This window comes from Alexandromys fortis, unplaced genomic scaffold (assembly GCF_014885135.2).
Source record: "Alexandromys fortis isolate MF-2015 unplaced genomic scaffold, M_Fortis_MF-2015_v1.1 scaffold_96, whole genome shotgun sequence".
Lineage (NCBI taxonomy): Eukaryota > Metazoa > Chordata > Mammalia > Rodentia > Cricetidae > Alexandromys > Alexandromys fortis.
In genome coordinates, this window is record NW_026068053.1 from 102,919 (window position 1) to 130,888 (window position 27,970).

The following is a 27,970-nucleotide window of genomic DNA, read 5'->3' on the forward strand; positions in this document are numbered from 1 at the left end:
AGGATCAAAACCCAGTGGCATTGTCCTTGGCTTCTCAGCAGCCCTCATTGTCCGCCATATTCAGAGAGTCCGGTTTTATCCCATGCTTTTTCAGTCGTAGTCCAGCTGGCCTTGGTGAGCTCACAATAGATCAGCCCCACTGTCTCCGTGGGTGGGTGCACCCCTCGTGGTCCTGACTTCTTTGCTCATATTTTCCCTTCTTCTGCTCCTCCTTGGGACATTGGGAGCTCAGTCCAGTGCTCCAGTGTGGGTCTCTGTCTCTATCTCCATCCATCTCCAGATGAAGGTTCTATGGTGATATGCAAGATATTCATCAGTATGGCTATAGGATAGGGTCCTGAAGAACTTTTAAAATGGTAAGCAGCTTGGTTGCAGCTGCTCTGGATGCTGGCTCCACCTTGCTCCACTTTATAAATGGTGGACAGCTCTGGGGTTGTCAGGGAGGAGTCATGCTCAGCACTTTAACTGTGAGAATGAGTGTGCAGCACATAAACCCTTTTTATCTGACTAATTACTAAATCTGCCATGCAGAACATTGCATGGTGTGAAAATATCTCTGTGTATGGCAGCACAAATCTGCCACGCTTTCCTGCTTGTGTACTCCTTGCAGTCCTGATCCTGCTGCCTGATCAGGATAGTAGCGCTGAGCCATAAGCATGGTCTCAGCTATTTTCCTCCCAACCCTGAGTGGTCACACAAGCACCCAAGACCACAAATGCCATTCAAATGCTCCATAGCTGAAGTTTGCACTAGCAGCATGGTCCAGGAAGCTGCCTTTTTAAAAAGATGTGGCTTTTTTTTTTTTTTTTCTGCTACCAGTGAATCAGGAAAACCTCCTTAAGGGAGCTGCAACACACTACCAGCTGAACAAAATAATGAGGCTAACCTTTGTTTTTCTGTGTCTAGAGTTCCTTTTCAAGCTTTTTTAGGTTTTAAGTGGATTTTAGTTTGACACATTGGCATCAATTTGTTGAAGGGAGGGTGTTTGTTGGTTCCCAGTCACCTGGCTAGCTTAGACCTGAAACAATCATACAGAAACTGCATTAATTAAATCACTGCTTGGTTCATTAGCTCTAGCTTCTTATTGGCTAGCACTCACATATTAATTTAACCCATTTCTACTAATCTGTGTATGGCCAAGTGGCTGTGGCTTACCTGGTAAAGTTCTAAGCGTCTGTCTCCAGTGACTCCATGTATTCTCTCTGATCCACCTTCTTTCTCCCAGCATACAGCCTAGCTTTCCTCACTTAATTCTGTTCTTCCCTATCATAGGCTCAAAGCAGTTCTTTATTCATTAACCAATAAAAGCAACACACAGACAGAAGGACCTCCCACCCCAATAACCCTTCAAGATACAGCAACATGAAAGTTTTTTCCCCCATAGGCCTTCAACAAAATAGAAAGCAAGCAACTTTGTCAGATTTCTAGCTCAGTGTACTGGTTGCCAAAGCTCAGCAATACTAAGAGACTACTTTTATAAACAAAGCAAAAGCATGGTTTTAACTACTGTGTATACAGTGCTTGTCAAACTATGACATACATGCAGAATTCCTAACCTGGGTTGGATTCCTTGCAGTCCCAATAGCTATGTTGGACTGGAGCAGGTTGCCACAGTTCCTGAACATGCTAAGATGTTGGGGCTCACAGTGCTCAAAGAATATTAAAAAGCCACAAAGATAGCCCCCAAATGCTACTCAGTAATCAGAATATTAGTTCAAAATTCAAACAAAAAAGTTTTAAAAAAGACTAATTTATTTTGAGTTTATGCATATGGATATTTTATCTGCCTGTATATTTGTGCATCATGCCACAGAAGCCAAAAGAGGCGACAGATCTCCTGAAATTGAAGTTAAAAATGATTGTGAGCTGCTGGGTGGGTTCTGAGAATTAAATTCAGGCTCTCTGGAAGAACATTCACAGAGGAACATAACTGCAAAGCCATATCTCCAGCACCTCACTAAGTTTGAAAACTCCTAAAATTTAACTTCTGTGAAATACTACTGTTTAATGACTCCAGAGAAAAGCATCCTCTGCACTTTCATCAAGTAGGCAACCAGCCACATCTATGAGTTTATGGGAGCCAAATGTATTCATACTACCGTAACTGGTTTCTCATTTTTAATTCAATTTAATTAATTTACTGATGCTGGAAGTTGAACCAGGGCCTTGACCATGCGAGATATATGCTCTGTCACTGAGCTACAGCCCCAGACATAGTCCTGGTTTTGAGTCTAACTCAGATTTTGCATTCTGTTCTGTTCAGTGTTTTAAAATATTATGTAAAATAAAATCATATCATGTAATAGTGATTAATACATACACAAGCAGCATTCTTTTATAAGGGATAAAGAAATAATCCAAGTTCCCAGGGCAGAAATAAGCCCACTACAAATAGGTGTTGCATAGTCAGTACTTAGGTAAAGCTACATTGTAATGCAGGAAGATATGCTTGTGGGCTCTGACTCACTGGGAGGAGAAGCAGCTTCTGGTGTGCCACTGAAACAGCAGTTGAGGAGGCTATCTTCGCATAGTATTAAGAGACCCTTGGCACTAGAGAGATACACAATTCTTAGGTGCTTGACTTGAAAAGGTGAAAACCTGAGCTTGATACCCAGAATCCAAACAAAAAGATGATTATGGCAGTGCCCATGTGTAAACCTAGTGCTAGGAACAAAGGATGGAGACAGCAGGATCCCTGGTAAGACCTGCCAGTGAGGATAAAATCTGTTTCAAAGTCAATGTGGGTTGTCCTTGAAGAATGATACCATAAGGTTATCCACTAACATTCTCACATGAGTGCTTGCAAACACAGGCAAGTGTATTTATGACCACACATACCCGAACACATATGCACACATAAATACATGAATACACATACATAATCACACATATATGCATGAACACACAGGCACACCCAACTTAATGAACACACAAAATTATCACAACAAATACACCTACATGAATACACACATACACATACATGTGCACATGCATAGATGAACATACAAAATCACAAACATATACATAGATATATCCAAGCACATGACACAAACACATATACATGAACACACACATGCACTCACATAAATGAACATTCAACAAAGAGGACCTCATAACACAGTTGGGTTCCTTGCTACATGGAAGACAAACGCTTTTTGGTGTCTCCCTCTGCTGACACGATTTCCTTGATTTAGCAGAGTAATGTGTCCTCCTTATACAACACCATGTGCACCAGAACATTTGGTCCTTCTCTTGTTTTGGGACTAGATAGCTAGTAAATTCAACACCATCACATTCACAATTAACTTACTTAATTCCAGTGTTGTCTACATGTTTGGGGAGCTGACCCATTCAGTAAAGTGCTTGCCTTATAAACATAAGGATCTCAGTTAGATCTCCATGCAAAGAAAGATAGATGTGGTAATGTGTTCTTGAAATTCCAGCATAGTGGAGACAGAGACAGGGGCTTGTGGTCATACAGTTTAGCCAATGAATGAGAGCCAAGTTCAGTGAGAGACTCTGTCTCAAAAAATGAAAGGGAGCACTGCTGAGAAAGATATTGAATTTTGATGAGTGGCTTCCATTTTTACACATACCTGCCTACACACAGAGAGAGAGAGAGAGAGAGACACACACACACACAGACACACACATATCCATGTACATGCACCTGTGCAATATAATTATTTGATCTGTAAAGCAAGAAAAGTAGTTCAGAAAAGAAATGACAGTTCAAGTATGATGCTTTATGCCTTCTGGAGGCTGAAACAGGAGGATTCTCACACATCTAAGTTTGGTTCATGCTACAGTACGAGACTGTATCTCAAAAATAAGCTAGAAAAATAAAACAAAATCCCACAAGGAGCCATAAAAATACCTTTCCACTACCACCTCCCTTTTACTATTTGATAATTCCTCAAAAGTTGCATACACATGACTAAAGGATGCAGGGCGTGAACCACGTGCATGTAGTGCTCTTGAAGGCCGGAAGAAGCAGGTGATCCCTTGGAAGTGGAATTACAAACAATTATGAGCTGCAAAATGAATGCTGGGAATCAGAGCCAGGCTCTCTGGGAGAACAGTCAGTGCTTTTAAACATTCAACCATTTCTTCAGTCCCTGCTCCTTCCTTTTAAATGTGTTGAAAATATAGAAAATATTAATTACAAAAATGAAAATTGGCATGATTCTGTTACCCAGTGAAACCCAGCTTTGAGAAAATTCATCTGATTTTTATTCATATTTTCTAATAGGAATGTTTACTTACAGTCTCATATGTATGATCTGTGTTTAATACATTCAATTTGATATTATATTTTTCATGTTTTTCTCAAATATCAATGTTTCATGTAGTAAAGTAGCTTATTACATGTATATACAAGTACTTACTTAACTCTTCCTTTAATTATAGATGCCATTTGTTTTATTATAGATAATAATGTTAAGTTTATAAATTTTTATCAAGTTCCAGACTATTTCTTTAGAATTAATTTCTAGAAATTAATACTAAAAGGTATTAATGTTTTGGAATTTCTTAACTTAATTCCCATATAACTTTTCTCTGTTTGATAACAAAAATTAAAGAGAACTCAGAATAGAGAACACGGACAAGTGTAACCTGGATTAGATTTTAAATGATATGTTCATGAACTGATGCTTCATAAGGTAGGTGTCCTATTAAGGTACAGTTTTTATATTATCAACTAATCATATTTAATTAAAATTTAAAAAATAAGTATTCATTATAAAGTTTCTTTGGTTAACCTTCTAATTTAAAACTAAATTTCTTTTAGCTTAATCATGGGTCTATTTTTCAAACCCTCCATCTTTGAATTCCAAAATCTTCCTCTGGATTTGTCTTACAGTGAGGGTCAAAATTATTTAAAAACATGAAATGCTGTGCTTTGAAAGGAATTTTGTTTCTAGTGCCCCAGAGAAAACATAAAATTTAGGTGTTAAACAGAGATGTCAATAGTCAAGGAATCAAAGCAGAATCCCAAGTCTTAACTTCAGTAAAAGATTTATGACAGAAAAGAAGTAACAAAGACAAAAGTGAATCAGAAAACTGTGGTTGTGGCTCAGTCTGTGGACTGCCTGCCACAGGCATTAAGATCCAAGGTCAGAACCAAGCATCCAGATAAAAATCTGGGCATGGTGACACATGCCAGCCAATCTAGCTGAATTGATAAACTCCAGGTTTTGGGAGGGATTCGGTATAAAATAATAAGGTAGAGTGCTTGCAAGATGGTTTCGTGTGCACAGATTCTTGCCACACGAGCTCTTTTCTCACATCTCACTTCACAGAAGGAAGCAACTGACTTCCACAAGCAAGCTGTCCTCTAATCCCTCAATGAGTGATTTATGATATGCACATGCACACAGGCAGGTGGGGGAGGAAGGGGTAAAGGAAAGAAAAGGAAAGAGAGAGAGAAGACAAATCTAAGACCAAAGGTAGTGCCTAGTTTCTGTGAGCCTCTGTTTGCTGTGTCTGTGAGTGACAGGACAGACAGGACAGTGGAATGACTTACAAGGTCTCTGTACTTCCATGGTGGAATTCTTCCTACAACATCACAGATATGTTTTCACTAGATGTCCCTTAACTGAACCTCTGAAAAGCCCAGTCTCTAAGCTGGAATGCCTCCTTTTACAGAAACAATGTATTGACATCTATAGCATCTAGATGCTAAGTGCCTCGTTTTTTCTCAAATTATAGTGGACACCTTTCTGGTTTCTGTTTCATTTTTGTTTCTGTATCCAAATTCTGCTTCCATCTCAACTCATTCCTAGTTGCCTACAAAGCTCGAATCAGAAGAAACTACCTGGAGCCCTGTTACTTGTTATCACAGGAAGATACTTGCCACCCTCATGGCTCTTGATCATAGTCTTGATTGTGTAATCTCTGAGCCTTATTCTGTTGCTGTGGAAACTTCAGGTGGACATTGTCTAAACATGACTTCTTCCTGATTTCTGTTCTTAGCCACAGAACCAAGCTCAACCTGGCATGAGCTGCTTATAGACATCTGTTGAATAAATAAATCAATCTACGAAGGAGCCTATTATTCTCCCAAACATGAAAGGGAGCTTTCATTTGAATCGGTGCCCTCCTTGAATTTGTAAATTAATCAGCACACCAGCAGTCATTCCCTGTATTTGCTGGTGGCATGCCAGTCACGTTGGCTAGTTTTCAGATAAATCAAATTAGAAATGGTTATAGTTGTTTGGGAGAAAAAAATCAAGAACTGGCTTTGAAATCCTTCCCCACAAATTAAATTGAATCAAGATCATTTTTCCCCTCGCTTATCAATGCTTGATTGGCTTAGCTTGATGCTTCGTGACTGAAGCTCAGCCTTGAAATACTGGTTTTATTTTTCACCCAGCAGCATGTTGTAGTGCTTGAATGATGATTAGAAGCACAACAAACACCCACAATGAGCATTCTTGTAAATAACTGTTCAGCACTGTGATAGAACTCTGGAAATAGCCCCTCTAACAAAATCTAAAAAATCAGCCAAAGTAAGAGGAACCTCAAGCTGGATATGCTTCACTTTCTTGTGGGGGGGGTCTTAAAAATTAGAGTAAAGGACTGAGAGATAGCGCAGCAGTTATGAGTGTGTATCACTTTTGCAGATAAGCCAAATTGGTTTCCCAGTACCCACATCAGTTGATTGACAGCAGAATGTAACCAGCTTCAGGGAATCCAGTGATATCTTCACATCTCCTGCATTTGTGTGCACACATGTACACACAGTTACAAAACAATCTTAACAAACGTGTGTCAGCCGCACCTGACTTATTACCTCCAGTCAGAGCCAAAAAAAGTTGTGGAGGAGGTATCACCACATTTCATTTTAACCAGATTTGGGGTGTTCCAGGAGAGGGACCTGCACATGCCTTCCCTGTGTTAGTCTGCTCCATGAAGCTTCAACCTTAGTCATTAGTCTACTTACATTTATCCTTGTCCCATCCCATTCTGATTTGTGAGCTTGGGCCTTTTCATAATTGTGACCAGGTTATTATTCCTTTTGTGTTCCTGCAAGGGGACTCCAGTCCAGCCCAGGGTTTTATTTCAAAAAAAAAAATCACTGTTTGAATGGTGAAATTGTTGTAGACATATTTGTGAGTCCTTATGCGTTTACAATGTTGGCAGGCTCTAATGTCCCAGATGAGCGAATTAGACCAGAGACACAAGATCAGAAATAGGAATGAAGCTACTTTATGAAGAAAAAGAAGTTGGTTGGTGAACTGAGAATAAAGTCCTGAAGCACGAGGCCACAAGGCCACAAGTCTTCTGGCCTTTCATAGAATAATCATGTAATTTCACCTGCCCCACATTTATATATCCTGGCTTTCTCTTGAGGATACTCTGCCTGTAGAGAGCAGTTTATAGTCTTTCTCTGCCGATTGGATTATTTTGAATTCTAATTTTGATGTTTCCCTTTCCCGTCCCTATATTCTTGCCAAGAAATGAAGCTTCCAAAGCAGGAGCTGGTAGTAGAGGTGTGTAAACAAACAGTACAACTGAGAATGACTAAATATTATTGGTTTACTCTCTAGATTTTATTTGTAGTTTATATCCAGGTTATCCTTTATAGCAAGGGATATGACAGTTTTTTTCTTATTTTTAAATATTTAATCATGTATATCATGAATAATTGTATGTTGCATAATTACATATGTGTGTGAGTATATACATATGTATTTGTGCAGATCTACACACATGTTCAAAGACCAGAGAGCTCATATGTTGTCCTCCTTTTTTACTGTTCTCCATTCCTTTGACTAAGCTTCTCTTTGAGCCTGGAGCTTGTGCTTTATCAGTCTGACTGGGAGTCAGCAAGTCTCAGCAGTAGTATGGTTTCTTCCAGCCTCAGAATTGAGGCTTCAAGCTTTTGACAGACACCTAGCTTGTTAGAAAAGTGCTGGGACACAAATGTCATTTTTCAGGATTGCTCAGGAAGTGCTCCTAGGCTTAACCTCTTCATCACCCCTCCAACCTCAACATAATAGTTTTCCAGAATTTTCCATGGGGTGTTCAAATGATTTGAGTCACTAGTAGGTAGTAAATTGATTTTCAGATGTGAGATTTGAAGAAAAATGCACTTACAAATCCAAAACAGTGTGTCAAAATTTGCCTACACTGCCTGTGCTTGGGAATTATAAATGAGCCTATCAAAAACATCCCATGACTCGTGGCTCACAAAGCCAACACAGATTGATAAGTAAGACCTTAAAAGAAGGTAGATTTCCAGCATGCCAAGGATCCACACTAGTGGAAACTTAAGACAACTCTCTTTCACTGAAAATGAAATAATGAAATTTATACCCTGGAAATGTTGAGTTATGCATTGGCAGCCTGTATATGGCCATTTTGTTCAACTTGTCCATATTTGGTTTCATGGTTTAAGTTGATGAGGATGACTGACCAGGTATCTTCCTCAAGAGGGCACCAGATCTTATTGCAAATGGTTGTGAACCACTATGTGGTTTCTGGGATTTTAACTCAGGACCTTTGGAAGAGTTGGCAGTACTCTTAATTACTGATCTTTACAAATACCTCTCAGAATTCTCAGTTCTACCAGTGCTTTGTCCCACCTTAGTAAATTATGATATTTCTGGCTTATGCTGCAATCTGGCTGAAGTGAGTGCTAACCAATGAACCTATAGTACATGTTGGGTTAAGAATGTTCTGGACAGGTCAGCAGCAGGGATGGAACCATACATTTATAACATCACCAGTAGAAGAAGAATATCTTTTCAGAGACATCCACTCAGATCAATTACTAGAGTTATAGCTTCAATGAGAAAAGAATTTCAGGATGAGCCAATTGAGGCATCTTGGGAGAATTAGTAAAACTAGAAATATGACCTTGGAAAGCATAGGCAAGGGATTCTCATAGGCAAGTCTGTTTTCAAATCTTTATATGTCTTCATAGAGAATTTGGATAGCTTTCAAATTACTTTTATTTCATGAAGTACATTATTTAGATTTATGAAAGAGATAGAATACTAAAAAGATCCCTTAAAGTTCTAGGTAATTTTGGTTTTAAGGAAGTAGTTCATTTACTGTTTTTGACACTTATAATTGAGAATTCTATAGGAAAATATGCTTGTCTTACTGGGCAGTTTGGGCTTTATGAATGGTATCAGAAGTTTCTTGATTCTGTCTTCATCAAAGATAAACCAGTCCTATTTTCTTATCCTGAGTTGTAAATACATAAGCTCAAGCCAGCATCCATAGTGTCTCAGAGTAGCCACATCTTATGAGTTGATGCTTGTGTGTAGAAGACCAGTGCCAGTGCATTTGATTTATACTGAAGTCCCATTACAGAGACATAAATGGTACCAGTTCTCCCTGTCAGTAGTCCTTGAACAAGAGCTGCTGTCATGATATTCCACCCATCAATCATGAGGAAATCACTATAATTGTGTTATTACTACAAGATCTCAGTTTTGATGAGCCCCTCTGCTACGGTTGAAAGCTTTTAGTTGGATGGATTTTATTGGATTTCAGTCACCATTTGACACACTTCAGATGTGATGGCAGAATGACCTGAATATATTTGGAAGGAGAAGTCTGCTCAAAACTCATACCCACCCTCATTGGTTTCCTCTGCTTCTCATTATGTAACCCGTGGATCAGCACCCTGCTAAGCTACTGTATATAGTTCTCCCATTCTATCACTCCAGTGAAGTTAGCCACCCTAATTCTCTATAGAGTTCAATATTAACCAAGTCTTCTCCTGAGAGAACACTTTAGCATGGAGAGGGGAGAGAGAAGGAAGTCAGCTAGTTGGTTGTCACTTTCTGTCAAGGGTACTTAAAAGTTTTTAAATTTTATATGTTGCCCAAAGAGGACCTTAAGAGAGACATACATAGAACTACATAGGAAGGAGAAAAAGACAATATTTTCTGAGTAAATTGGGAATGTGGGGGTGATGGTAAAGGGTAGAAAGGGAGAGGGGGGAAGAGGGGAGCAGACAAAAATGTATAGCTCAACAAAAATAATTTTAAAAAAGACAAAAATTATATGCTGTTTTCTGCTAATCTGCATATATCATTGGACTGAGAAATAATTCACTTCATAATATGTGCCTGCTATGAAAACAAGGGCATCTGCATTCTACACTGTCACTCACATAGGAATCTGGGTATGGGAACTGGGAACATGCGATTGTACTGTCAGTACTGAGAGGTGAGAATAGAAGATTCTCTGGGGCTGATTGGTCAGGTAGTCTGGCTGAATTAATAACTCTCAGGTCTCACCCAGTTCCTCTGTCTTACAAAAGGGGGGTTGGTAGTCACTCCGAGGGTGATGCTTTATATGAACATTCAAACACACAACACACACCCCCATACCCCCACACATGTATGCATATACACGTACACACTAACATTATCAGCCATGTTGATTGGATATTGTATTCTTTCCTGTAGTGAGACAGGTATTTAGGAAGGAACACTAATGCTCCTTCTTTATGTGCAGTATCACCCGAGGAAAATGTCTTTTTAGATGTATATGCTTAATTAAATTTCTCATTTCTGCAATAGAAAGATTCAAATGTGACTCCTGCTACAAAGAAAAGATTTGATAAAGATGTGTGTGTTCAGTCTCCAAGAATATGGGAATCTGTGAGAATGCTAGAACTGTTAATAGAGGGAGCAGGCCTGCTTTTTTTTGTCCCAGCCACCCCACAAGCTTACACCCAAAATAACCACACAGAAATTGTATTAATTAAATTATTGCATGAACCATTATATCTAGCCTCTTTTGGCTAGATATAATTAGTTTAACCCATCTCCATTAATGTGTATCAATACTTGACTGTGGCTTACCAGCATGAGTCTAACCAGCATCCATCTCGGGCAGGAGAACCATGGCATCTGTTTGTCTGTCCTTCCCGGTATTCTGTTCTCTCTACTCTGCCTACCTAACTGCTGCCCTATCAAAAGGCTTAGGCAGTTTCTTTATTCAACCAATGAAAGCTACACATAGACAGAAGAACCTCCTACACCATAGAACCATCTGCTCTAACATTCTAGGTTACAAACAAGAAAACTCTTGTAACATCTGGGGAAAACAGAAGCACCAGACAGGACCAATACTATATGTGGTTTCTTGCTGCATAAATTGTGCTCTGTGTTATAATTCCCCTAATACAGTAGTAAACAATGAAAACACCCCAAAATGTTGGTTTCCCAGTAAATATTCATTGACAGAATCCAGTTCTGCCATACTACAATACTCAGTTTCATCTCAAAAATCTAATGCAAGATTGTTCTGTATTCAGTTTCTAATGGCCCTTTGTTATAGGAGCAGGTAGGAATTCCGAGGGTGCCCACCAAGATTTCCTCGTCCTGATGTCCTAGCATAAATCATTTGACCGGAACACAGAGAAACAAAAGAAAGACAGTTTAGTAAGAAAGAAAAAGCCACTGCTATAATGAGCATGGGAATTACCTGGGAAGAAGCATCCTCAGCTGAGGAAGAGCTTCCATTAGACTGGACAGTAGACAAATCTGTGGGGAATTGTCTTGATTTATGTGGGAAAACTCAACCCACTGTATGTGGCTACCCCTCCCCCCCATGCAGGTGGTCCTGGGTTGTGGAAGAAAGCAGTCTTAGCAGTCCATGGACTGCACATCTGTAAGCAGCTTTGCTCAAGGGTTTCTGCCTCTGTTCCTATCTCTAGGCTTCTGGCTTGAAATCCTGCTCAGGCTTTACTGAGTGAGGGACTGTAACCCACAAAATACATGCACACACATGCACGCACACATATGTAGACATATATGTCAAGTTTCTATTGGGAAAATATGTGCTCAAAAGTCCAGTCAGGCATCACTAACACTTCGTCAATTTTCTGGCATTTCTACCACATTTTGTTTTATGTCTATACCAGGTTGAGAAGTGATTTTAGTCTTTTTCGATCAACTTGCTTCTTCATATGGTATTTCTGCTCTTATTCCTTTCTCTCTCTCTCTCTCTCTCTCTCTCTCTCTCTCTTTCTCTCTCTCTCTCTCTGTCTCCACATCCTTCTGCACAGTATTACATATTTATACAATTGTCACAAGGTAGCACGGAAGATTTATGGTGTTGTTAGAAATATTTAGATATCTGCAGACAAAACACACCATTTTGGAAGACACCATGGAAGTCAGGACTCAGAAATCTGTGGGTCTTACAAAAGGACTCAGGTGTGGGTGAACAATAAGTATCACTGGGGAATCAGGGGTGAATATGGAATGGTGATTGTGAAATCTGAAGAGGTTAACTTGTGTTAGGGGAAGCAGGCCTCAAGTGTGCTTAGGAGTTATGTTGCCATAGAAACAATTCAATGTTATAGATGACTGAGTGAAAAGCTTCATTTGCTGTTAGGGTGTCTTCACACCCTAGTAAGGATGATGGAACACACAAACAGGGCGATGATAGTCTGTTAGCAGTTAGGAACCAAGAGAACTTTCCTGCTTGAAGTTTATTTTCTGAATCAGCAAAGGGTTCGTGAGCCGGGCCTCTTCTTCTCACCCCAGTGTACTTGCAAATGTCTTAAAAGTAAGTTTATTATTCATTTCCCCCATTGCTATTTACACTAATCAGCTTTCATTCTCCATAGAACCAGCTAAGACACACACACACACACACACACACACACACACGTGTACACTTGATAGAGTCAGATGTTGACTAATGACAGCCCTGACACTGTTGGCTCAGATACATTTCTTCAGGAGGTCAACCAAACATAGAGTATTAGTTAAAAGCAGAGAATGGAGATCTATTCAATGTGACAATGTTAGCTTGAGGAGAAAGGACATCCAGTGTGCACCTCAGATTCAACTGTGGGATTGTAATGAGAGGTTTAGATTGAAAAAGAGGTAAGCATTATTCATACATAAGCTTATTTGCCCATCATCCATGTCTGAATTCTAGTATCATCTACCAGGTGGTAAGAAAAGTTGTCATAGCTGTGCAAAATCTCTTTCAGTGATACAAGCTTCCACTCAGATTGAAATTGGGCCTCAGTCTTTTCTTTTTTCCATTTGGTGGTTTCTGGAGAAGTTCTGTTTCTTGGAGTCCATTGTTTAAATAGTTCAGTGGCCAAAGACAGGAGTGTACATGTCTTTTCCTTTCCAACCTTCCCAACAGGACAGTCACATACACACAGAACAGACAGATGCTAAGGTAGTTTATAAAGAGTTGGACTACTGGATTCTGGTGTCTGTGAAGTATTATGATCTCATAGTTCTTATTTAGATTCTCCACCAAAAACAAACAAACAAAAACAGTATATAAGCAAATGAATAAAGAAAATCCATGATGGAAGCAAATATGAAGTTTGAAAGTTGGGAAAACTGGGAAGTTAAACTGGTGGGGAAAGTTACAGCCAACAGCTACCAACGATTAGAGGAGATACTGGAGATAAAACAGAAAAATAGGAAGAAGAGAGTTATGAATGTCTGTTTCCTATGCTTTGTATCATTGTTGAACACTAAATAGATAAGATGGTATTCAAGCACAATGGGAAGAGTCACCTTCTTCCTTCTGCTGTCTGTTTCAAATGTCCCATGTGACCATATCCCATGGAACCAAAAGTAATATTAATCTGTACATCTTTTTTTAAATATATGGTCTCTGATTCTTTGAAACTATAACATGACACATTCACCTACAGTGTAACCTGCTTGAGTAACACTTGATTAAATTGTTAAATAAAGTTTCCATGTTTATAGTTCTGTGTTGGGTCTCAGTTATAGCTGTTCATAGCACCAAGGCTTATCTGCAAGCTTTGGGGGGTTGAAAAGAGGGAGGTTAAAGAGAAAGGTACAGATAGAGGTTCTTCTTTAGAGCAAGAAAATTATTAACCCCGGGACAGTACATTGGGGGATTTAGAAGAGACTTTGTTCTCCCCAGATGAAACAAGTGTCTTATAGATTTCCTAGGAAGGTGATCCCATCCCATAGTTAATGAGCAGCCCTACCACTGTATGTGCCCACAGTAAAGTTGACTCTGAATTCAAGATAACAATTGAAATATGGAGGTTCTGTCCTCTGTAACTATGGATCCCATTTCAGGGTCACAGCACAGCAAAGGACATGCACTTCTCTTACAGAGGACCAAAGTCAGCTCCCTGTACCTACAGCAGGCAGCTCAACATCACCTGGAAACTACAGCACTTTTGACTGAGGGCACTGCATACCAGTGTGCAATGCCACCTGCCCACTACTTAAAATAAACATAAAATCTTTAGAAAAAAATGTGATGTCATGTGTTTAGTTCCTTCTGTATGGAGTCATTTCTGTTTCTCTGCTATTTTGGGATACAGTCAACAGGCCCTGAACAGAGTCCAGACATTTCAGGGAAGCTGGTGATATTGGATTGCCAACCTTAACCTAGGTACACAAACCTCTTTGTTATAAGATACTCAACCTCAAAGATTTTGTTTTTATCCTTTTAAAATATTTTTAGAGATTATAATATAATTACATTATTTCACGCTCTCTTTTTCCTTCCTCCAAAATCCTCCATACCTTTGTTCTTTTTCAAATTCATGTCCTTTTTAAAATTTAATTGTTATTACACACTCTCATAAGTACAAAATGCTCAGTCTGTACAATGATACTTGTATGTATGTTTTTGAGACTGACCATTTGGTATTGGACAATCACTGTGCTCCTCCCTGGGTAATAGTATTTGTCCCGTTTTCAGCATTCCCTAGTTGCTTCAATTTTTGTATAGAGTTGAGGCCTCCTGGGCATTCCCCTGCCTACATTAGCATGTGTATTGTTACTGTCCTTTTTTAGCTTGTGTTTGGGCATTCATGCTAGTGAAACCCTAATGTGTATAGTTTCTGACATTTCTATAAGAAATAATCTGAAAGAAACTCTCTGACACTTGTTCCACAATGTTCTCTGAGCCCAAGTTATGGGAGTTGTTTTGCAGCTATTAATTGGGATTGGGCTCCATGATTCATTGTGTCTGTAATGGTATCTGTCGCTTACAAAGAGAATTCAATGATGTAGCATGAGACATGAGAGCTTCACTTAACTGTGGGAATAAGGACAAATATCTACAATGTGGTTAGGGATTGTGCTAGCTTAGTGAAGAGCTGGTTGTAGGTTCTCCAAGATCCTTAAGTTCACCAGTCCTGGATAGCTGGACAGGCTTTCTGTACCAGGCATGATTTCTCTCTTGTTTATCTATTCTTAAATCCAAATAGAGACATGTTGGTCATCACCACCAAGGTATGACTGCCACTGCCTCACCCTTATGGTAATCATGCTGTGCTGGTTGTTGATGTAGTATATGGGAGACATAGTTAGATAGAACTGTTGGTTTCTTTTACTCTTTGGAAGCCTACATGTTAAACCAAGTAGTCAGGAAAGGAATTTAGCTAAGTTCCATCTCAGCAGCCTGTGGATCCTGTTCCAGAAGTACCCAGTATCCTCAGCATATGGAATTATCTTCTATATCAGAGTTTTTGATTTAACAATATAGAACAGAATGAGACAACATGGTGGATAACACTATTGGTTTTGCTCAGACTGAGATATAAGCTTCTAAGCATGCTACACAGTATTATCTTGAATAGGTTACCTAAGGTGGGAAGGCCCACTCTGAATGTAAGCAATACCATGCTATAAACTGGGTGTTGGGCTTAGTAAAAAGGAGAAAGTGAGCTGAGTACCACCACTTACCTCTTTCTGCTTCCTAACTCTAAATATAATAATAGCAGCTGCCTCAATCTTCTGCCTTCATGTTTATCACACCTGATGTAATGGTTTGAATAGATATGGCACACATTGACTCATATGAGTGAGTGCTTGGCCTATAGGGAGTGGCATAATTAATATGTCTGGCCTCATTTGTGTGACATGCTGGAAGAAGATTATCTCTGTGGGGTCAGATTTTGAGTTCTTATATGTTCAAGCTACACCCAGTGTAGTACACATTCATCCCCTGTTGCCTGTGGATCAAGATGTAGAACACTTGGCTTCTTCTCTAGCACTATGGCTTCCTGCATGTGACCATGTACCACTATGATCATAATGAACTAAACATCTGAAACTGTAAGGTAGTCCCAAATAATTGTTTTTCTTTTTAAGATTTGTCATGGTCATGGTGTCCTTTCACAGAAATAGAAACTCTAACTAAGGCAAAAATTCATACCAGGGACTGGGGTATTGTGGTTATAGGCCTGACCCTGATTTTATTTAAAGGAATGGGGATTTTAGAATTATTGATTAGAAAATTCATGCAATGATTTAAGCTATGTTTAATAAGTCATGCTAGTAAGAACATGGAAAACTGTAGACAGAAATTTCTGTCTCACCTGGTACTTAAGCCATTCAGTACCAAAGAAACACATAGAAGCTTGTATTAATTATAAACTGCTTGACCTATTAGCTCAGGATTATCATTAACTAACTCTTACTACTTAAATTAGTCCTTAATTCTCATTTATGTTTAGCCACATAGCTTGATGTTTTTTTTTTAATGAGTCATTCTCATCTTGATTTCTCTGTGTCAGGCTGATAATTGTGACTCTGTCTTTTCTTTTCCCAAAATTTTCTTAGTCTGGTTGCCTTGCTTATACTTCTTGCCTGGTTACTGGACAATTAGTGTTTTATTAAACCAATATGAATGACAAATCTTTGCCATGTGCAAAAGCATTATCCCACAGCATTTCTCCCTTTTTTTATTTTCAAAGCAAGACACTGGTTCCTCTGATCCTTCCTTCCCTTCCTCCACCAAACTCCCTTATCTCCACCTAATGTTTGGTTGTGGAACTCGCATCTGCACACATCAGTTGCTGGATTAAGTCCCTATGGTCTCTTTGGTGACAGTTCTGCAAGGCACAGGCCCTAGAGCACTCTGCAGTCAAGGCAAACTGTAGGGCAAAGGTTTTCTGGCTGGATTGCTGTCCCAGTCCCTCTACCTGAGGCCTTGCCTATTTACAGTAGATGGTCTTTTCAGGTTCCATGTCACCCACTACTGGGAATATTTGTTAGGGCTACCTTTGTAGATTTCATGGTGTTGCCATTTTACTAGGTTTCCAGCTCATCCCACAAATGCCTCCCCCTACACACACCAATTCTCGTCATTTCTCCTAGTATTTTCTCCCTTTTCCCCTAATCAGAACCCTCATATTCCCATCCCCACCCATCACCCATACAACAACAAAATCCCTTCCATTTCTTCTTCCCAGGGAGATCCTTGCTTTCACCCTTTAAATTGTCCTCGTTACTTAGCCATTCAGTGGATGGGTGAATCTTTTAATTTACAGCCAGTATTCATATATAAGTAAGTACATACCATTTGCATTTCTAGGTCTGGGTTACCTCACTCAGGATGGTTTCTTCAAATTCTATGTTCTTTTCAGGAAATTTCATGATGCCATTGTTTTTATTAGTTGTGTAATAGTCCATTGTGAAAATGTACTACATTTTCTTTATTCATTCTTCAGTTGAAGGACATCCAGCTGTTTCCAGTTTCTTGCTATTATGAATAAAGCTGCTATGAATAATTGACCAACTGATTTTTTTTAGTTAATCTTGTATCCAGGAACTTTGTTGAAGGTGTTTATCAGCTGTAGAGGTTTCTAGACAAAATTTATGAGTTCCCTTATGTTTATTATTGTATTATCTGCAAATAATGCTACTTTGGCTTCTTCCTTTTCAATTTGTATCCATTGATCTCCTTTAATTGTTTCTTTAGCTAGAACTTCAAGTACTACATTGAATAGATATGGAGAAAATGGACAGCATTATCTTATTACTGGTTTTAGTGAAATTTCTCTGAAATTCTATTCATTTAATTGACGTAGGTTGCAAACTTGCTGCAAATTGCCTTTGTTCTATTTATATATGTCCCTTGTTTCCTTGATCTTCCTAATGCTTTTATCATGAAGGGGTACTGGCTTATGTCAAAGTCTTTTTCAGTAGCTAATAAGATGATTATATGCTTTTTATTTCTTACAGATTTTTTTTTATAAGGTAGATTACATTGACAGATTTGAACCATCCCTACCATCTTTGGGGTTAAGCCTACTCATAGTGGTTTACCTTTTTGATGTATTTTTGCATTTGGATTGCATATATTCTATTGAGTTTTTTGCATCTATGTTCAGGGTAATTGTTCTGTAATTGCCTTTCTTTTTTAAATGTCTGTATGGTTTGGGTATTACAGTGACAGTGGCCTCATAAAATAAATTTGGCTGTTTTCCTTATTTCTCTATTTTGGGTAATAATTTGAGTGTAGATATTACTTTTTTTTTAAAAAAATATCTGGTAGAATTATATCTAAGTCTGTGTGGCTCTAGACTTTTCTTTCTTTTTTTTTTCTTTTTTGGTTGGGAGACTTTTGATACTCCTTCTCTTTATTTAGGGGTTATTGATCTATTTGAATTGTTTATCTAATCTAAACTTAACTTTGGTAAGTGGTATCCTTTTTAATTTTGTGAAGTACTGGTTTTTAAAGTATGATCTTGGTGATTCTTTGGATTTTCTTCATGTCTATTGTTATGTCTCCTTTATTTTCTGATTTGGATATTCTCTTTTGACATTTTAGTTAGGTTGGATGAGGGTTTGTCTATCTTGTTGATTTTCTCAAAGAATCAACTTTTGTTTTAATAATTTTTTGTGTTCTCCTTGTTTCTAATTTATTGATTTCAGCTCTTTTTGATTATTTCTGCCATCTACTTCTCTTGGACATGCTTGTTCCTCTTTGTTCTAAATCTTTTAGCTGTGCTCTAAAGTTGCTAGAAGGAGAACCCTACAATTTCTTTATGTAGGCACTTAGTACTATGAGCTTTCCTTTTAGAACTGCTTTCACTTTCTCCTACAAGTTTGGGTATGCTATGTGTTCATTTTCATTGAAATCTAGGAAATCTTTAAGTGCTTTCTTATTTCCGCTTTGACTTAATTGTCATTCAGTAGGGAGTTGGTCAGTTTCCATGAGTTTTTAGGCTTTCTATTGTTTTTGCTATTTTTGAAATCCAGCTTTAATCCATAGACGGAAAGTATACAGGGGGTTATTTCAATTTATTTCAATTTTCCTTTATTTGTTGAGAGAGAGGGGGGGTTTGTGATCAATTTTGGAGAATCTTCCCTAAAGTGTTAAGAAGAAACTATATTTGTTTGTGTTTGGATGAAATATTTGTAGATGTCTGTAAGGTCAATTCAATTCATAACATCTGTTAACTCCATTGCTTCTCTGTTTAGTTTTGTCTAAATAGCCTGTCCATTGGTGAGAGTGGGGTGTTGAAGTCTCCCATTATTAATGTGTGTGGTTTGATATCTGATTTATCATTTAATAACATTTATTTATTTATTTATTTTTGGTTTTTCAAGGCAGAGTTTCTCTGTAGCTTTGGAGCCTGTCCTGGAACTAGCTTTTATAGACCAGATTGGCCTCGAACTCACAGAGATCCACTTGCCTCTGCCTCCCGAGTGCTGGGATTAAAGGCATACACCACTACCACCTTGCCTTAATTTTTTTTTAACAAGTGGGGGTGACTGTGCTTGGAGCATAGATGCTCAGAATTTAGACATCATCTTGATGGATTCTTCCTTTGATGAGAATGAAATATCTATTTACATCTTTTTTGATTAATTTTGATTTAAAGTCCATTTTGTTCGATATTAGAATAGTTGTACCAGCTTGCTTTTTGGATTCATTTGCTTGCAAGATCTTTTTCTAACCCTTTACTCTGTCTATCTTTGTTGTTGAAGTGTGTTTGAGTATGCAGCAAAATGATGTATCAAGTTTTCATACCCATTCTCTTAGCATGCGTCTTTTGTTTGGAGAAGTTGAGTAGATATATTGAGAGATATTAATGACCAGTGATTGTGAACTCCTGTTATTTTGTTGCTTTTGATGGTAGAGATAGTGTGTGTGTGTGTGTGTCTGTTTCCTTTCTTTAGGTTTTGTTAGTATGACAATATTTATTTTGTTTTCATGGAAGTAGTTAACCTTATGTAGGGATGGATATATAGATATATTTTATTCAAATTTGACTTTGTCATGAAATATCTTGTTTTCACTATGGGGAATGATCTTTTTTTTGCTGGGTATAGCACTCTGGGCTTTCATCTGTAGTCTTTTGTAGTCTGCAAGACATCTGTCCAGACCTTTCTGGCTTTGAGAGTCTCCATTGAAAAGTTGGTTGTATTTTTATTAATCTGCTTTTATGTTATTTGATTTTTCCCTTGCAGTTTTTAATATTGTTTCTTTGTTCTGTATGATTAGTATTTGATTACTATGTGGCACATGGATTTTCTTTTCTGGTACAATCTATTTAGTATTCTATACCTTCTTGTACCTTTATACATATATCCTGCTTTAGGTTAGGAAAACCATTTAGTTAAGTAAATATATATTCTAGATTTTTGAGCTTGAAGTTTTTTTCTTCTATTTCTATTTATAGGCTTTGTCCTTGCACAGAGCCCAAGATTTCCTAGATATTTTGTGTTAGGAATTTTTGACCAATGAATCTATTTTTTTTAAAGTATCTTCCACTCCTGTGATTTTCTATGTCCTCTTCCATCTCTGTTGATGATGCCTGTATCTGTAATTCCTGCTCACTTACCTTGATATTCCAGTACCATTATTCATTCAGTATGTGTTTTTTAAATTCTATTTCCACTTTCAGATCTTAAACAGTTTCCTTCACTTGTTCCCCTCCCCCCCTTTTTTTGTGTGTGTGTGACTTTCTTGGTATTCTGTAGGTGATTTATTGATTTTTTTTTCTTGATTTTTTCAGGACAGGGTTTCTCTGTGCAACAAAACCCAAGTTTTCTTGTAACTGTTTTTGTTGACCAGGTTGGCCTCAAATTCACAGAGTTACACCTGCCTCTGCCTCAGGAGTGCTGGGAATAAAGGCATGTACTCCCATGCTTGGCTATTCTCAATTTCCTAAAAGGATTTTTTTTATTTCCTCTTTTAAGGACCTCTATCACCTTAATAAAGGTATTTTAAAGGCATTGTCTTGTTTTTCAGCTGCTTTGGCATATTCAGGTCTTGATGTCTTAAGATACCTATGTTGTGATGGTACCATATTGTCCTGGATGTTGTTGACTGTGTTCTTAAACCAGCACTTAGGCATATGAGTTTAGGATGATTGTATGTCTATGTGCTGATTTCTGAGTTTGTATTTACAGAATGGGTGTTTTGCTCCTTGGTTTCTGTTTCCTCTTTGGTCTTCTGATCTTTGTGTACTAGATTTCTGGGAGCTGGCATGATCTGTGATCCAGTATAGAGTGTCTTTCCAAGCTGAAAACTGGATTTCTGGGTGGTAGCATGGCCTTTGATATAACAGCAATCTCTAGCCAAGTTGGGAGGTGAGGTGTGGTGATGAGGAAGGAAGTGTGTATTGAGAGGCACTGAGTGAGGGTAGAGGTCTGCTGGGGTAATCTGTTTGGTAAATTGATTGCCTAGTCAGCAAACATCCAGAACACACCTGTAGCCACCTCCTTGTTCTGGGATTACAAGTGTACACTGCCACATATGGTTTTAAATTGGGTTCCGAAGGTCTGAACTCAGTTTGGCATTTTTGCACAGCAAGTAACTTACTCACTGAAACCAAGGCCTGGGAATGTCTTTCCTGGAAAGTATTGTTGTGGCCTAGACTTCTGATTTCCTGATCTGCACTAAGTATCTCCTTCTGACACATGGGCCCTGGGTGGAAATTAATTTCAGGCAGCTGCTCCAGATAGCATGCTCCTCTGACTGGCTCTTTCTGGTTTCCATAAGTGGTGTTGGCTTGGGGAGACACAGAGTAAGAGGCTGCTCATTTGTTTCTGGCTGCTCAGCCCTGAAGTAATCACACAGAAACCATATTATTTGCAATACTGTTTGGACAATAGATTAAGTATATAGCTAACTAGCTCTTACATCCAGAATTAACCCATTTCCATTATTTTATATTTTATCACGAGGCCCGTGGCCTATTGGCAAGGTTCCAGTAAGCAGCTCATGTCATTCCCTTCTGATGGCTATGTGGCCTCTCCTTACTCTGCTTTCTTTCTCCCAGAATTCAGTTTGATTTCCCCACCTACCTCTACTCTGACCTGTAACAGGCTAGTCAAACTTATTTATTCATTAAATAATAAAAACAACACATATACAGAAGTACTTCCCACACCACAGAAAGCTAAGAAAAATTGCACCTGATTATGCAAAAACTGCAGTTCAATGGTTTTGGAAGAACACATCTGCAGGGGATACGATGTTTGCCACCTTGCAATGACATTAGCAGATGGTCATTCATTTCTGTGGAGATAGTTCTAGAGGCTAAAGGGGATGTGTAGTGCAATTGAAGATATGACATGTTTGGATGTAGAGTGTGCTAACCAGACAGCAAATGGCTTTTCCAAAAGAACCCTTTTTCACTATTCAAATAGTAGTCCAGCCTTTCTTCTCTACTCTTCTAGATAAACAGTCAATATTTGGGGTTGAGCACAGAAATTCACTGTTTAATTTATAATAACTTCCTAAATTGGAACTTATTTTGTGGACTTGGATATACAAGGGTCCATGAAAATAGTAATCTGATTTCTGATTTTGCTACTTTAGTTAAAAACTGGTTCTTTTTTTGTTGTCTCATGTAGTCCAGGCTTGCCTCAATCTCACTAAGTAGCCCTGGGTGAAACTGAACTTCTAATTCTGCTGCCTCTACCTCCTAAGCAAAGAGATTACAAGTGTGCAACACGGTGCCTAGGTCATAAGCTGCTAGAGATTTACTAGGGGCTTTGTGCATGCTAGATAAGAATTCAGCAAAATGAGCTACATGTCCAACTAATACATTCTTGATATTTCCCAGGTTCAACCCTCTCCTTCAGTCCTTACTCTATGTAACCGCAAATATTCTTACAGAATTTAAAATGCAGCCAGCATCACCTTAGCGTTGTTCTCTGTTCCTGTCTTCTGTCCTTGGAATTTGCAATTCCTTCTAGCTCCTTGAATTTCTCTGTTGATCACCAGCAATTCCATTTTACTAATTTCCCAAAGGTTTCCCCGTGTACTCTTCACAGACAATTGTAATCACAGCACACTCCTCCCTCTATTTGCCCACCTCATTTTCATGAAAGCATCATTTGCTTAGAAAGTCTTTCATCCCTCTTTTTCTTTCCATGCCATTCTGCCTTGGGAGCCAGGATCAATTTCCCTTTTAGTCATATTCCTCTTTAAAGCAGTGTTATCCTATGTGCATTTCTTTCAGTGTGATTCCAGAGTTTGTTACATGGTTGACTCACCATATGTTTTTTCTCAGGGTGTTAATGTAATTATTTTTATATTTTTTGAATATAGAAGATTCTTTCCGCTCCATCTTCTTGAAATCTCAGGCTTCCTTCACAGATAGCACTGGGATCTTAAAACATGAACAAGAAGCAATCTTCTGAGTCTGTCTGAGCAAAAATAACATATTTTTCCTTTGAGATCATGAAGCTGAATGTGGAATGATCCTGAAATTAAGGTCAGCACTGGGTGGTTGTTTATACTGACTGTCAGACTGTGGAATAAAAACGGCTTTTCTATGTCTGCTTTCTTATTGTTTTTCAGGGCAATGTCACTTTTTCCTGCTCAGAACCACAACTAGTCCCCATCACATTTGTCAGCTCCAGAAGCAGTTACCTACTGTTGCCTGGCAACCCCCAGATTGATGGACTGTCAGTGAGTTTCCAGTTTCGAACATGGAACAGGGATGGCCTGCTTCTATCTACGGAGCTGTCTGAAGGCTCAGGAACCCTGATGCTCATGCTGGAGGGTGGGACTCTGAGGCTCCTGATTAAGAAAGTGGCAGGACATGGAACTGAAATCCTTACAGGTACAGTCATTGCAGCCTTCCTTTTAATTGCTCCTTCCCTCCATTTCCTTCCTTTTCTTTCTTACATTCTTGCTCTTTTCCTCCTTATTTCTCCCCTTTCCATTTCTTCTTCACGTTCCCCCCTCCTTCCTTCTCCTTCCTTTTGTTTATAATGGCTTCTTTACCTAAGTCAAAAAAGGTGTGTTTCTGCCTAGTTGTGGCAGGTTCACTATAAATGTGAATGAGGCTTGCTCTCCCTCACGACCAGTCTGAATTAACCATGTGTGCTTCAGCATATCTCTCAGTTGTTTCTTTGCAGTATCATCAGGAAAGTGGAAGTGAGAGTTCCCATCCAGGAGGATTTAGCACACTCTATTCCACCTGTGAAGTGGCCTGCTTAGTCCTGTGCAGTGATTTCTCACATTGTGTATCATCTTTACCATGGTCACTCCAGGAAAGGGGTGTCTTTCAAACTTTATACCTTAGCAAATGAAGGGCTGCCTAAATGTCTCCAGAACCACATGTTCAAAATAATATAACTGAAAATTTGTTTAAAATATATCTGCCTTCCATGTCTCCCAAAAGATCTTGGGAATTCTTTTTCACAGTCCCTAAGTTTTACTTAATATTTATTAGTGAACTTTAATAATTGTATTTGTTAAATACACTTTGAAGAAATTAAGTATATACTGTTATGTGTGGCCTCAGGATATGATGAAACTTTCTAAATGGTCAAAAACTGGCTGAGGTTTGGGAAATACAGTCCTCTCTCTCTCTCTCTCTCTCTCTCTCTCTCTCTCTCTCTGTGTGTGTGTGTGTGTGTGTGTGTGTGTGTGTTGGTGTCTATGTAGTGTCCTTGAGCATGCTTGTGTGTCCATATATGAGTACATGTATGCATATTCAATAGACAATAAATGTCAGTGTTGAGTATTATCTGTTAGATGCCTTCTGCTTTTATTTGTTTTTATAACCTTTTGAAACTGGTGTTTTCACTGGTCTGTAACTTGCTAAGAATACCAGGCTGAATGTCTGGTAAGATCCAGAAGTTCCCCTGTTTCTGCCTCCCCAGAACTGGAGCTACAAATGGTCACCATCATATGGTAACTTTTATAAAAATGTGATTTCTATGACTCTGAACTCAGGTCTTCATGCTCGTGTATAGCAATCACTTTATTAACTGTACCATCTTCTTACCCTGAAGCATTAACTTTCTTGTGTGGATTTTCAATCTCAGTGGTATAGATCCGCAGGCAGTTCTACTTTCAGTATTCAAGACCCTCTATTGAATTTCTCGTGTTTTTTAAAATATGTGCATATGCATGTGTGTGTGTGTGTGCATGTGTGTTGCACAGTGTGTAGAGCATGCATTTTTGGATATTTGCACATTGAAGTCAAAAGAGGGCATTGTAGGTGGAATTAGAGACAGTTGTGAGTCATCCAACACACTTGCTCTGAAAGAGCAGCAAGTGTTCTAGGTCACAAAGCTGCATCTCCAGCATCAATTTCTTAAACAGAAGAACTGGCTTATATCACTCAGGATGGTGTTTTCTATTTCCATCCATTTGCCTGCAAACTTCAAGAAGTCCTTGTTTTTTACTGCTGAGTAGTACTCTAATATGTATATATTCCATACTTTCTTCATCCATTCTTCAATTGAAGGGCATCTAGGTTGTTTCCAGGTTCTGGCTATTACAAACAATGCTGCTATAAACATAGTAGACCTATTGGTTTCGTGGGAGCCTAGGCAGTTTCGTGGATGCTCACCTTACTAGACCTGGATGGAGGTGGGTGGACCTTGGACTTCCCACAGGGCAGAGAACCCTGATTGCTTTTTGGGCTGACGAGGGAGGGGGACTTGATTGGGGGAGGGGGAGGGAAAGGGGAGGCGGCGGTGGGGAAGAGACAGAAATCATTAATAAATAAATAAATTAATAAAAAAAAAGAACTGGCTTATGGGTATCTCCTGGTTGTAGAGTGGCACTGTGCTTTCTTAGATGGCAAGTACTGATTGAGGTTGGACCATGTGGCTAGGCTGGGGCTGGGGCACCTGGATCAGTCAACAGACCCTGTGAGAAATCTGAACCTTAATAATCCAAGTCCAATCTTCCATGGCTGTGCTGTGATCCATCATGCACCACAGATTTCACTACAATGTATTAGGCTCTATTTAGATGCCATTCTCCCATTGGTCTATGAATTTTATTACCAATATAGACTGGATAAAATTAAGTTAAATATTAATAATATGATACAATAGTAACAGTCTGGTCAGGCCATGGGGAAGCCTCAAGTATGTGTGGAAGGCAGGGCAGGGTAACAGAAGATCACTGAAAGTCATTTCATGACCTACTCTAGGATTTTCCACTTTATTCTCTTGATGCAGTGTCTCTCACCTCAGCTTCATGAGTGAAGAATTTAGTTTAGCTCATAGCTTGAGAGCACAGTCTTGATGACAGGAACTTGAGGCAGCTGGTAGGGCACATTGAATCTGTAGTGTGGAAACAGAGGGATATGAATGCTTAGCTCTCTTTCTTTATTTTATTCAGTGTAGGACTCCAGTCAGTGGAATGGGGCCTCCCACACTGAGGGTAGGGCTTCCCACCTTAATTAACCCAGTGTAGAAACTCTCTCACAGACATGCCCTGTTATTCTACATCCTGCCAAACTGTCAATCAATAATAGCAGTGACAACACCCAAAAAAGAAGCAATAGTCGTTCTGTAACCTAATTTTGAACACAGCAACCTATCATCTCTACCATATTGCATTCACTGTATGCCAAGAAACAAGGCCAGTTCTTGCTCACTCAAATCCATTAATTCTGCTTTTCAGCCTTCAAAGATGACCTGGTCAGAAGAGTGATTATATTTGAAGCACAGAGACCATACTTTGATCCAAAGACACCATAAAAAGCTGGCCAAGGTAGCATACACTGTAATCCCAGTCTGGGGTGGTTGAGGGCAGGTGGATTCCTGGACCTTGCTTGGCAGCTAGTCAAACTTAAGGAGTGAGCACCAGGCCAATGAAGGACCTTGTCTCAGAAGAAGTAGATTGTGTTCCTTAGGGTGGCACCTAAGGCTGTCTTCTGGTTTTCATGTATGTGCATGTGTACCATTCCATCACAAACACACACATGCACAACCATAAAAATGACTTTTTAAGACTACAGCAGCCAGTAATGAGAAAGGCGTACCTGAAACACTCAGCACAGCATTGGGAAGCTGATTAATAAATATCCATTCCCTCCATACTGAGTGAAGGGCCTCATCCATGGGGTTGTAAAAGTTGTCAGTAAATCTGCAGTCGGAGAGTATTCTAATATTTATTAGATTTCTGCTAATAGCAGTGAGTTACTCACTTTGAATAATAATATTTTTCATGTTCAAAGTCATAAAATTTAAACCACGATCCTTTTTATTTGGAGAATAAAAATGTGAGCTGGCACTGAGCTGTCTCTTGCTGATTGATAAGATGTTTGAACACAGAGATTTCTAGGCCGTGGTTCCCAATGCTGTTTCACTATGACACAGGCCCAGGTGGTGGGTCCTCTAAGAACCCAGGAATGCTTCTACTATTAAGCACACATCAGTCCACTAACACACACTTTCAGCTGAGAGAAGGGCTGCTAGGAGTTTCTGCATTACACAGTCATAAGGGAGAAGAGGAATTGTATTATTTCAGATATTTCTCCCACGTGCTGGATCAAGTGGAAGGAATTTAAAAGAGAGCTTAAGAGGCACAGCTTGTGTCAGAAGACTAGCCAATCCGTCTTTCTCCAAGAGGTTTTCCTACACTTTGCAAAGAATTGAATCTCTTAATGTGCCTTTCAAATGGACTAAAAGTTTATTTGTTCTCACGTTTTTCCACCTGGAAAGAGTGAGAGGACTAAAAAAGCTAAAATGAGCACTATCAATCTTTCTTCCCTTAAATTTCTACCTAAATTTACTTTTAAAATAGTAGAGAAAAAAGCCCGGGATAAAACCGGTCTCGCTGAACATAGCGGACAAGGAGGACTACTGAGAACTCAAGAACAATGGCAATGGGTTTTTGATCCTACTGCATGTGTTGGCTTTGTGGGAGCCTAGGCAGTTTGGTTGCTCACCTTACTAGACCTGGATGGAGGTGGGTGGTCCTTGGACTTCCCACAGGGCAGGGAACCCTGATTGCTCTTTGG

The 27,970-nt window shown here is 39.0% G+C and overlaps 1 protein-coding gene across 1 annotated transcript in view; it reads left to right on the forward strand.

The window, feature by feature from the left end:
- The window catches only part of Cntnap5 (contactin associated protein family member 5), a 554,624-nt gene that overhangs the window by 52,354 nt on the left and 474,300 nt on the right, over nucleotides 1-27,970 (forward strand). Inside the window, exon 4 of the mRNA XM_050119741.1 lies at nucleotides 23,554-23,818. Coding sequence (XP_049975698.1) covers nucleotides 23,554-23,818 — 265 coding nt within the window. The remainder of the gene's footprint in view (nucleotides 1-23,553; nucleotides 23,819-27,970) is intronic.